Source organism: Aplysia californica, unplaced genomic scaffold (assembly GCF_000002075.1).
Source record: "Aplysia californica isolate F4 #8 unplaced genomic scaffold, AplCal3.0 scaffold00820, whole genome shotgun sequence".
NCBI classification, from domain to species: domain Eukaryota; kingdom Metazoa; phylum Mollusca; class Gastropoda; order Aplysiida; family Aplysiidae; genus Aplysia; species Aplysia californica.
This window is the reverse complement of record NW_004798090.1, coordinates 49,133-61,206: the sequence shown is the minus strand read 5'-3', so window position 1 is coordinate 61,206 and position 12,074 is coordinate 49,133. Positions and strand designations below refer to the sequence as shown.

The following is a 12,074-nucleotide window of genomic DNA, read 5'->3' as shown; positions in this document are numbered from 1 at the left end:
ATGGGATCTGAAGCTGCCTGCTATGAACTAAAGGGGACCATATTTCCCCTAGCACAGTATTGAAAGTAAAGGCCAGTATACTTAATATATTTGAGTCAACCATTTTTTTTCTTCCGCTACTGTGCAGTCACTTGGGCCATTAAAAAATCTGATCACCTGCGGGAGTATTTATAATCGACTTCATCACAATCATAACTCCTCATTCTACCCTCCCAATTGACATGATGACTTGAAAGCTTCTAAGCGCCTTTAAATTTCCTTTTGCTTTCATTCCTGTATGCTCTTGAAGTCTTATATTTGAATTTTTTTTGTTTGTGTCTTTGTCACAGATATATATCGTTTGGACCGCCTCACATCGGGTGTGCTGATGCTGGGCAAGACTCCTGAGTACACGAAAGTGCTGGAAGATCAAGTGGCCAACCGTGTCGTGGAGAAGGAGTATGTGTGCCGGGTTGTCGGCAAGTTCCCAGAGTGAGTACTTCACGATGAGGTTCTTAAAATAAGTTAAAACTAATAGTGCAACCCTTTTTTATTAATGAAATATATAGCCACGCCCAGTGGTATACCATAAATAACAGGCAGGTTACAGAAATGTCATTTTACTGTTCCATGTAGTTTCTTCCTCAGAAGCTTGAATTTAATGTCATGAATGTCTTTTTTGCTGACTCTTCTAACAGCTGTGTCAACTAAAGTTTATGTATAATGAACTTGGGATCTGTTATCTGGACTTGGGGGGGCCTGTAATTTGAAAGAAGCTGTTGTATAACATGTGAGAGTTATTGCTTTACCTCCTCATAATAATATGGATGGAAAGGACATTTCTTTTAACAGCAAAGATGGAGAATCCTCTTTTGACCTTTTCCTCCTTATGTTCTTATAGCCTTTTTTTGTCTTGCAGAACAGGGACTGATGCTGATAAATACTTTTGTTGTTAAAGAATCTAAACTTTATTGAGCTGTTGTAGTAACCAGTTACATTTTGCATTTTGAATGCCTGGTGTTTATATTTATCCCATAGACCTATCTCTCCCTCGGAAGAGAGCATAAGCCATCCACCAATTTTCCTTCTCTTTTATGTTTCATACTAACACTGGTGAATTTTTGCAAATGGAAAAAGACCTATTTTAAAGTATCTTTGCTCCGTTGTGTATTATTTAAATCAGTTAAAATTGTTTTTAGGCCCCTAACAGAGAATGAAACCCTTTTTTAAAATGTGTGAAATACTTTTTAGTTGAATATTACAGAGTCTTTAATATTTCCCTTCAATTTATTACTGGATCCGTTATAACTAAAATCCTGCTATTACGGATATTTCACAGTGACCCTGTGACAGTGGAGCAACCCCTTCAGGCCCTGTCAAACAAGCTGCGTCTTCAGATAGTGTCTCCCACTGGCAAGGCCAGCACCACACATTTCAAGAGGCTGAGCTACAATGGCACTTCAAGTGTTGTGAAATGTACGACTGTCTACAGGATATTTTAATATGTGCTTTAGTTTCTATTAATTCTTTTTTTCTGTACTTTGTTCTCTGTTCAGTGACTAAAACGGTAGTCTCTGCCCAAAATCCCGGCTCTTATGATCCCAGTTCGCTTAAGATCCGACTTTTTAAAGAAATCAGAATCTTCACTACACAAAAATCACCCTTGTGATCCAGCTCTAAAGGACTACATTCAGTTAAGATCCCAATTTTCAGATCCTAATTAACGGAAATAAAAAACCGTTGCAAACGCAGCTAATCAAACAAGCAACGAAAATTCAATAATTTTACTGCCCATTGCGTCACAGATCATTCACTCTCATTAATGCGATTTTGTTTTTGATCAAGTAAGACCTAGAGATCGTGTTGAACAAAATCATCGTCAGGGGAGATAACAAAAAGAAATAAACAGAACACCAAACTCATGGATTAGACCTACTTTGATATTTCCCTTCAATTTATTACTGGATTTCTTATAACGAGAATATTTCTCACTTATCCCCTCCCTCTCGTTATAACGAATTCAACTGTATACATTTTGGACAGATTTAGAACTATGGGATCACTTAGATCTGTCTTAACTCTCAGCAGTTCACCGAAAGGAAAATCGTACGAATTCGTACGATGAGCATCGGGTGTAGATCTAACGGCAGAAATCCATTCCTTTTTACATTTTGATGCTTCTAATACCTTTTTTATCATAAAAAAGGGTTGAATCTATATATTTTTCATAAAAATAATCATAATTTATAAAATATTGTAAAAATTTGGTGCACGGAAAATCAGCGTTTGTTTACGTTCTCTCCGCCGCCATTTTGGATTTTGGGAGAAGGCCAGCTGTGAAGTTTCTACACTAAAAATTGGAAAAAAGCGTAAAAATGTCGTCAGATGAGTCTGATATTGACCTGAATGACTCAATGGATGAAGAATCTGATGTCTGGGTACCAGAATCGGACGATGAGGGTCCCGAGGACGGAAACCAAGCCCCGACTTTGACCAATCGTGATCAAAACAACAGGTTAGTGTTTTGTTTACATCCTGCCTCTGCACAAGAAAGCCTATAAAATGTATTCTAGCGGGTTTAGGCCACTGGTATTGTTACTTCAAGCTTACAGAATAGTTATTTGTGGTAACCTGAAGTTGTGAAAGCATGGTTTGCCTCTAAAAAATTTTAATTAACTTTTTTTATGTGCCTAGCTACGGTTGTCATGTTATTGTTTACACAGCAATTCCTCAAACAGGAAGTTTGTTTTTGTTTACACCTCACCCGTGTACAGTAGCCTTATTCCCTGCTAAGATTTTATCATTGTGATAATATGATGATAATGACAGAACAGCTTTGTTCAAGGTCTGCCTCTGTCTAGATCTAGATCTAGATCTAGAAATAAGTGCCTATGACATAGGCCTTATCAACATGTCAACTTCGACTCCGCCGATAGCGTCCTAATCCTTTGCTTATTTTCTTCCCTCAGAAACTAGCCACAACCTCCACGTAACCAGTCTTACGCGGACCAGGATGATGGCCCACCAGAACCACTGCCTCAGTTTAGGCCTGCCGTGCTGTTGGCCTGCATCTCCCTGACTGTATCACCCGACAGGACATCCGAAGTTTTCTGACGCCAGGTGAGAGCATTATTGCACGGAGTACGAGAAATTTTTATTTTTGTAATTGCTTTCTGTTTGCCCTTACTTCACTGCGACAGGCAGGTGAGTTCTCTGATTCACATGTTACACCTGGGGACCTTTGTTATTCATTTGTAGAAAACACTCTTGATGCCATTATGTAGTTAAAACTGATATTACCTTGTGGGCCAGGATTTTCTGACAGTTCGATTGATGTCAGTGTTCCAAGCAGACTATCCTTTCCAAATGACTTATGTAACTTATGTCTTCTTCTTGTCTTCTTATTTCCTCAGCATCCTTCTTCAAACTGTTTTTCTGCACTGAGATGGTGAATCAGATCTGCCTCTTCTCTAATGAGTACGCCCCGATGACAGGACCCAACAAACCATCTGTCTTTCGCTCCTGGGAGGATCTTGACTCTGAGATGTTTCTCAAGTTCGTTGGACTGCTAATGTATATGTCTATTGTTCATCTACCAAATTTAGAGCTGTACTGGTCTACGAAAACCTGTTTTCATGGACTATGGGCAAGGGCATACATGAGCAAACTAAATTTCAAACAAATTCAGTCTTTTTTTAAATTATGCAATCCAGACACTGAGCGAGATACTGATAAGCTACGGAAAGTTAGGTTTGTGCACTATTTTTTGAGTATGAAATGTATGAAGTATTGGCAACCTAACCAGTGTGTTAGCATAGATGAGAGGATGGTTCAAAATAAGGGGAGATACAGTTTCAGGCAATACATAAAGGATAACTAAATGGGGGATGAAGTTACGGGTGGTTGCAGATTCGATGAATGGGTACACATACAATTATGAAGTTTACACAGGGAAAGATGGGGGCACACTATTGGATATTTTTGTTTCAATAAAAATAGAAACTGTTTGCTTGCAGAGCATACTGTAGAATAGTCTTTTGCCACTTACTACAATTATTGGACAGTTGAGTAGAAAAATGTTTTTTGTTTTAGGAGAGGTTTTACAGCGCTCGCAACTGCAAAAGGTCATATATGAGCGCCAAGGGGTGGATGTCAACAGAGAAGTCCTTACAGGGAATCAGACTTACTCTGCTCTCCTCTCTAGCTTCAACAGCACAAAGTCTGCTTTGACTATCAAGGCACCCCGGAAATAGTGGGTCACAAGAGTGTGACAAACTTACAAAAGAGGTAGAGGAAAATGACGATACTAAGGATTAGGAAAGAAAAAGCAGCAGTTCCCTGTTGTAGTTCAGGCACAGTTATGAGCATGACATTGTTGGATCAGCCCATTTACAATTCTATTGTGCATTAGGATGAGAAATGTCCCCCCTTTTGGAATGCCTAAAGACACTTCAGTCAGTGGCACCGCTGTGGGGAGGGGGAGTAGAATGTTTTTCCGTCATGGACCACAATGATGTAAAGTACCGTACTACAATATTTTTGTCTATTTTTCCATGAAAATCTCTGTTGGTATTGGTATTTTGTATGAATACAGTGTGTTCTTGTCATTTTGAAATATTTGGTATTGCCTTGTCTGTTTTGAGTGCAATTTTGTGGATGGAAATTGACTGGAAAGTCATTGATGTTTATTTTTTCTATGTCGCGTCGTTATTTCATCGCGAAACATGATAAATGTATCTTTTGTCAAAAACCTTGTAACTTTTTTATCCTTTTTTCAATATGCATGAAATTTGGACACACATTGCAAAATTGGAAGTGCTTTTACTCCATAATAAACTTTTTTGGGTATCTTAGAACACTTTTTTTTTTCTTTCTTTGTGACTGTTACATGTTGGGAAATTTTATCTTTTTTTTCCCTGTCCCTCCCTCTAATAACAGAGCACTACATAGACAACAGTGGTCATATCATGATGAAATTACCTTCATTTGACAGGAAATTCAATTTCCTTTCCAATGGTATGTAATTTGACATACTTTCTGCGGTATTTTATATTCTATGGTAAATCATACTAACCATGGGTGCCGTGAAGGCGAAAATGGTCAAAATACCAAGAACTGCTGAGAGTTAAGACTCACGATTGGACTAGTGAAAATACGTGCGGGAAGATCGTTTTACCTGTTGTGGGCTTGATCATGATTCCCCATGGATTCTCCCCTTGATGAATCAGCTAGGATCCCACATGTACCTTGCTCCCAAGCACTGGGATCTCAGGCAGAGACTAATGTATTATCTTTTTCATAATGTATATATTTGATACTTCAAACCTGTTTACTTCATAGGACTTCTTACGAAGACAGATGTTTGTAACATACGTATAGTATAAGGTATTGGAAGAAAAGGATTTGAATGTCAAGCTAGTATACCTTTTAGTAGGGTAATGAATACTTCTTTTTTTAATATTAGAATAACGTACTGCACCGTGGGATTGGACGTAAGGTGGAGGTGCTCACAATGATTGATTGGTAGTAACAAGAGCTGTTTGATATTCTGTGATGCATTTTTATCTGCATTTTATTTATTTAATTTTTGCTTTTCAGGTTTTCCCAAGACAGGCCGCACCCATCAGATCCGTGTACATCTTCAGTATCTCGGTCACCCGATAATCAATGATTATTTCTACAACAGCGAGGCCTGGGGCCCCAACAAAGGGAAAGATGCGGACTATGGAGTGGCCCATGATCAGGTGAGTTGCTTTTGCTTTTGGCATGACGAGTTGATCCTTGGTTTAGTTGATAGCATGAAAATAGTATAATAACAACCTGTCTAATTGTATTTTCATTTCGTATGTAGTGCAGTTTGTTTCTTGTACAGTCAAACCTCGTTGTACCGCCAGCCCCGCTTTCCACCAAGTTTTGCCAATGTACGAAAAGAATCTCCCATATAAACATAGTATTTGCGCCTTTACACTGCCATCTGCCAACTGTCTCAGTTGTACGGTTCTTATTAAACTAATGTAAATTTACCGTGCTGTACTGCCAGCAAACTGGCCGCCAGAAGTACACAGTACACACTACACATGGCTCACTGCACATTCACTCAGTGGCTGCTTGACAATCGTTCATACATGTCTCTACGTACTAGGCCTAGCTCTAGATCAAAGGCTTTCCGCTGATTTTCTCCCTCTTTGCCCATCCCACTTCCCCACCCTTGTCTTGTAGGTTTAAGGCAATATAGATAGATCTACATTGATGTAGTGTGTTGCAAGCGAACACAATACAATGCGTAGTGTAGAAGAGTTCATTTAAAATCAAACATAGCTTTGTATTTTCATCATCAAATGTTGCTCCACACTTGAATTTGACTAATGTAGATGCGCCGATTACAGAAATGCTATTATTTTTAGGCCTTGGTCAATATTTACATTCCATGAATAAAAGATTTTCATTAAGAAAAAAAAATTTTCATGACTTTTTATCAGGTGTGTGAGAGAATTCTGTCAGAGCACTACGCAAACCTGTGGGATGGTGGTGACAACCCACTGTACAAGGAGAAGTTTGGCGATCTAGAGGAAAACAAAGATGAGACTGCAGATTCTGCAGAGCCGTTGAGCACTGATTGCAGCTGTATTGGGGAAGAAAAAACTGCAAACCCTGACTCTGATGAACCTTTACCAAAACGTCCTCGGCTGACTGATGTGGAAGTTAGTTGTCCTGTGGAGTCTGATACTGGGCTGAACACCGCAGAGGCTGGTGTTTTAAAATCATCTACAGATCAGCAGACGGTTGAGGGAGTGAATGGTCTTACACCTTCAAATGAGCATCCTGTAACCAGTGCATGCTGTAGAAAGGACAGTGGCCTGCCAGAGTTTGACGTTTCAAAGGTTTCTTTAGAATTTGGATGCAACTTGTGTAAGAGGAAGGGTCGAGATCCAACTGAGAAACACTTGGTCATGTTTCTACACGCCCTGAAGTACAAGGTGAGTCCTGTTGAGTTTAGGGTTGACGTTCTGAGCTTTATATATATTTGCTTTCACTTTAGGATAATGTACATTTTGAAGATCTTGAACTGCTTAATCAGTCCTCTTGTTGGATAAGACAGGGTATTGAGCTTTTAGTACTCTTCCAAAATTATTTGAAATGGTTGGTCCCCCTCCCCCACAGTAGTACCAGTGTCTTGTCATTGGAACAGATGCATCCTGGTAATTGCTAAGAAGCTTAATATGGTGTGTTCTTTTGAAAGGTGTATCTTGTCATAATATATGGCTATTAAAGTGTTGTACAGTGTTTTACATTTTGGATTTGTGATTACTGAGTACAGTGAAAACCATACAAAACAGGCCCGGTAATAACAGGGTTTTTTTTTAGTTCCCCTTTTTTTCCTACTCTTTGTGTCTATTAAAAGCTATCAGCAATAACAGAACCTCATCGGAGCCCATTCGGTTATAACAGGGACAAAGGCTCGTTAACAATCTGTAAAAAGTAAGAGAGAGAGAGTAAGTGAGAGTGAGAGATAGTGTGTGTGTGTGTGTGAGAGAGAGAGTGAGAGTAACGCAGTGATGGAGCAAGCCAACGCAAGTCACGCCACTTAAAGCACACGCAGCGGGTGAAGCAAAAGAGGGCTGCGGTGTGCTGCAGACTTCAATCTTGCCCTAAGCCTAGCTACACACTATATGCATCCGTAATATTTCATGTGCAGGGTTGCCACATGGCCAAAACCCCTGTTCCTGGGTACTTGTGACAAGGGAAACTACTATGAATAAATACAGCTGGATTAGTCCACACATGCTTACTTCCCTTGCATTTCTGATTTAACAGGGATCTGGTATAACAGAACTTTTTCTCTGGTCCCACCATCCTTGTTATATCAGGTTTCCACTGTAGTAGTAGAGTGCTACTGCTTTTGTGTTTGCATTTCAAAGCCCAAGATAAAATTTCAACTGTAAATGAAAACGTGGGTTTCTCCATTCTGTACAGTCCTTCTGGCACATAAACATCGTAGAGTTCTGTAAGTACCAAAGTCATCCCTTACTAGTACAAGGCACAGAGTATATAAGTTTTAGGGTGGACTGATGTCTCCACGTAAGACATCAGGCTAATAACAAACCGTGTGTGTCGCAAGCAATTCACATAAGTCTGTTAGGGTGCTTTTTACACCAGAGACCAAAAAAACCCTTTAGTTTTTGTAGTGTTGTTCCTATCAGGAATCGTGAAAAGCAAGAAAATTGTAAGCTTTTGTTGCGGCGTCGGTGGCCTAGTGGTTAGGCTCTCGGACTCGCAACCGTAAGGTCGTGGGTTCGAATCCCGTAAGGGACCCGACGTTGTGTCCTTGGGAAAGGCACTTTACACGAATTTTCCTCACTTCACCCAGGTGGGAATGGGTACCCGGCTATAGACAGCAAAAGATCTTGTCAGTTTGTTAGTGTTTGAGCGCTTAATCAGCTGCTTGCACTGTATGCTTCCCGGGAAGCTGAGAATGTTTCGGAGTGTTCTATGGTCTGCTGGGGTAATAATATAGTGTAAAGCGCATAGAGCCTGCTGTTGAGCGGGGATATGCGCTATACAAATGCTATCTATTATTATTATTATTATTATTTTAAGCTTTGATCACTGCATTAATTCTTTCACTACCAGTGGGTTTTCTTCATCTGGACTCTACTTTCTGATTCTGCCTACCATTGGACAAGATTAAACTGAATTCAATTTTCAATATTAGCCACATGTGTTATATATGAAAATGGTAAATAATGACCTTTCTCAACATGCTAAAAACAATCATTCTTCAGCCTGAAATTTCAGTTTTGATTGTTACAAAAGTAGGTATAGTTTTGAAGCAGGAAGTGGCGAGCCGTGTCCGGCGTTGGGAGTAACACTAGCCGTGAAACGCGGCTCGCGGTAATGAAAGAGTAAAAGTGCATTTTGGTGATGTTGAAAGGTGTATCTTTGATAGAGCTCTGGGAGGGTGTAAAAATGGAAAATTCTCGAAATTTGGACTTAAATGGATTGCTTGCAACAGTGATGAAATGATCTTTAATGACTTAATGAAAATGAAAGTCAGATTCTACTCAGAATCAGATACCACTGAAAATGAAGAAGTAGTGGGGAAAAATAATGACCAGTGCGTGACTCATCCATTGGTCAAAGTATTAATGTATGTGAGGAATTGTGGTAAAATCAGGCTCTCATCAAAATAATGAAAGTCAAGAAACTGGCATTTTTCTGCAGGTTTGGGAACTTTTATCAAATTTTTGTTTTTTGGCTCAACACCTTTCATGCCCACACAATTGTGTGTGGATTTCACTGAAAAACGTTAACGAAAGGCAAAAACGATGTAAATATTCAGTGTCCTGGGACTCTCAAGCTAAGGAAATAACTTAGCTTTAGCGCCTATTTTCTAGCTAATTTTACCTCAATATCTTGACCTGCATCCCAAAAAAATGGATTTAAAAAAATCAAAAGCAAGGCAAACGAAAAGGTTTTAGGATGATACCAATAACACCATATGACCCAGAATTGACGAGCACCTGATTCCACTGCGTCGTGACAGATATTATTTTATTGTTCTTATTGCCTTGACTGGAAACAGGTTCTGAATTATCGTACTATTTTGTTGTAAGTTTTTTCCAGTTCAGTAAGTGCTTCTGTGTACTCTATGCAGTTTGAGTAGTTTCCTCTTCTATATCTCGCTGGTTTACCATTATCCTTTTTCTCCAAAATGTGGTTACTACAGCACAGACCTGCATTAAATCATTGGCTCAAGCGCCCACTGGAACATATACTGGAGTGAATATGTAGCAGTTAATAATGCGCAGGAGCTCAGGATCTTGTAAGCGCAGGAATTAAAGGGTTAAATTGCAACTCAAATCTCTGTATTTATATGTTCTTCCCAGGGGCCCGGCTGGCAATACGAGACAACTCTCCCTGACTGGGCACAGCCTGACTGGAATAAAGAATCCGACTTCATGTTGTAGCCCAAGCTACAGTGGGGGGAACCTGTGGGCAGCTCATGGTCTCAAGCCAAGAAGGATGACTGTTTCAGTGATATCTGGGTTGTTGTTTTTTAAACTCTGAAGTTTATTTGATCGGGTTGCAGTTTGTTGTTTTTGTCGTTGACAATGAAGCTGTTTTCATGGATAGAAAGACCGGCAGGATACAGAAGTCTTTTTGTTGTGTTCTTATTTTGCTATGCCCTTGTTTAGAATACCAAAAAAATATACGTATAGTTTATTTAAGAAAAACTTTAACTCCTGAAAAATTTGTTTGCTCTTGACATGTTCACTAAGTGCATGGTTGCTCCCTGCATGCCAGAAGCTTCTTGCCCTTTGGCCTTGAAGTGGAATATATATGAGTGTTTTGCGACAATGAATGCTTTTATTCATCAAGACCAAAATTTCCAGGATGAAGTCTAAAAAAATGTCCTGTTTATTGATTAGAATCTAGTCTTGTGCCGATTTTATTTCTGTCATCATTTCTCAGTGGCAGGAGATGTAAATATCGACCTCTTATGATTTGGGATACATTTAAGTATTTTAAGCCCATGACCATCGTGTTCCTACTAAAAACTACCTTGCTGTGTGTTCATCTGAATGACTTTCATTCTCTTGATAGCCAAAAATAACTTAAAGGATGTCTCAGAATCCTGTAAAAAGTGAAGGAGTTTGGTGGAAAAAATAGGAGTTACCCAAACCAGTGTAAATTAGAATTCTGTAATGGACAGATCATTGCAAATGAAACAGTAAATGAACCTGTGATGAGCACATTTAAATGTGGGAACGAATTGGGTAGGCCTACTGAAAATAATAAATACTTGCAGTGCATGTCACAGCAGTACATACATTAACCTCCTTATGAACTATTGTTGTAGGTGAAAGTATGTACGTTTGCTTCTGCATATATGTCTTAGTTGCAGGTATGTCCTGTGCATTGGTAAGACTAAGAAGAGCCTGTGCCAGTTTGTTTATGTATAGAGAACAGTTTTAAGCAACATTGTAAGTTTTTACAAGACCGACAAATAAAAATCAAAGTTTAACCAACCCTTATTGTGTTGTAAGTCTTTTTTGATCTCCGGACTTTCTTAAAAATGATCATGTACTTTTATTATGAAAAAAATGTAATGAAGAAATGTTGAGAAAACATAATTTTGTTGGAAAGTAAGTGACAAGGGTTGTTCTTTTTAAATATTTCCAATTGTTTAAAAAAAAACACATTCGTTTATATGGATAGCTTTATATATATATGTATGGTTGAATAGGTTGTTGTCCTAGTGTTCATATTTATTTATTATTATCTGTAGTGTGCAAGTTCTACTGAAAAAAGTAGCATAGATCGCCATATTTTTAAACTGGGGGGCTTATTACAGGTAACAGTAACATGTTCTCAGATCCCAAGTGTAGCCTGCAATGCAATATTCCCCTGAGATTGCCATGAGTTGAGCCCACCCATGATTATTTGAGCCCACAAATTGACTGAATAAATTATTGTGAAGGACAGTAATGAGACTTGCTGAATAAAGAATTGTTTCAATAAAGTACATCTTGACAATGGGGTGGCACAACAATTACAATAATCTTAAATTTCAGTCATCTCTGGGTTCTTCTGTCTCTGTCTCACTGTCTGTCTGTCAGCCGGTCTGTCACACACACACACACACACACAAGAGCAAATTATGAAAGAAAAAATTCAAACTTCATGTAGAATTATCACCAGGCTTTATTTGTTGCAATAATTTACTCTGATAAAATATAGGCCTATAACAATCACAAAAAATTCAAAATTTAAAGCCTTCATCATCATCACATTATGTCCTATTTAAGGAATGCACACTTGTACCTCAACTTCAAATTGGGTACCAACTAACTCACTGTGAGTATTGTGACTCTTTAAGTTACATGATAGAGTGTAGATAATAGAATAATATGCTCATTACACTAATTTAAACTAATTAACTAAACAGAAAATCACTAAATTATAACACCAGCTAAATCCAAGAAATGGGCAAATATGGTGAAGAAAAGATACAGAGCTTAAATACTGTTTCCGCTTGATAATGAATACAAAAACAAGAGGTAGCCTACCTTTGAATACATGACACAATCACT

General features: G+C 38.6%; 1 protein-coding gene and 1 long non-coding RNA gene across 2 annotated transcripts in view; both read left to right on the top strand.

Annotated features, from left to right (window-relative positions):
- LOC101864099 (RNA pseudouridylate synthase domain-containing protein 2) overlaps positions 1-11,010 on the top strand; it is a 22,051-nt gene extending 11,041 nt beyond the window's left edge. Inside the window, exons 7-11 of the mRNA XM_005109834.3 lie at positions 330-471; positions 1,319-1,455; positions 5,578-5,723; positions 6,459-6,956; positions 9,867-11,010. Of these exons, the coding sequence (XP_005109891.1) occupies positions 330-471; positions 1,319-1,455; positions 5,578-5,723; positions 6,459-6,956; positions 9,867-9,947 (1,004 nt within the window). The 3' untranslated portion in view covers positions 9,948-11,010. The remainder of the gene's footprint in view (positions 1-329; positions 472-1,318; positions 1,456-5,577; positions 5,724-6,458; positions 6,957-9,866) is intronic.
- On the top strand, positions 2,325-3,931 carry LOC101863936. Its single transcript, XR_221032.3, has 3 exons — positions 2,325-2,494; positions 2,949-3,099; positions 3,393-3,931. It is a non-coding gene; the product is annotated as an uncharacterized LOC101863936 (long non-coding RNA).
- Positions 11,011-12,074: the final 1,064 nt, after the last annotated feature.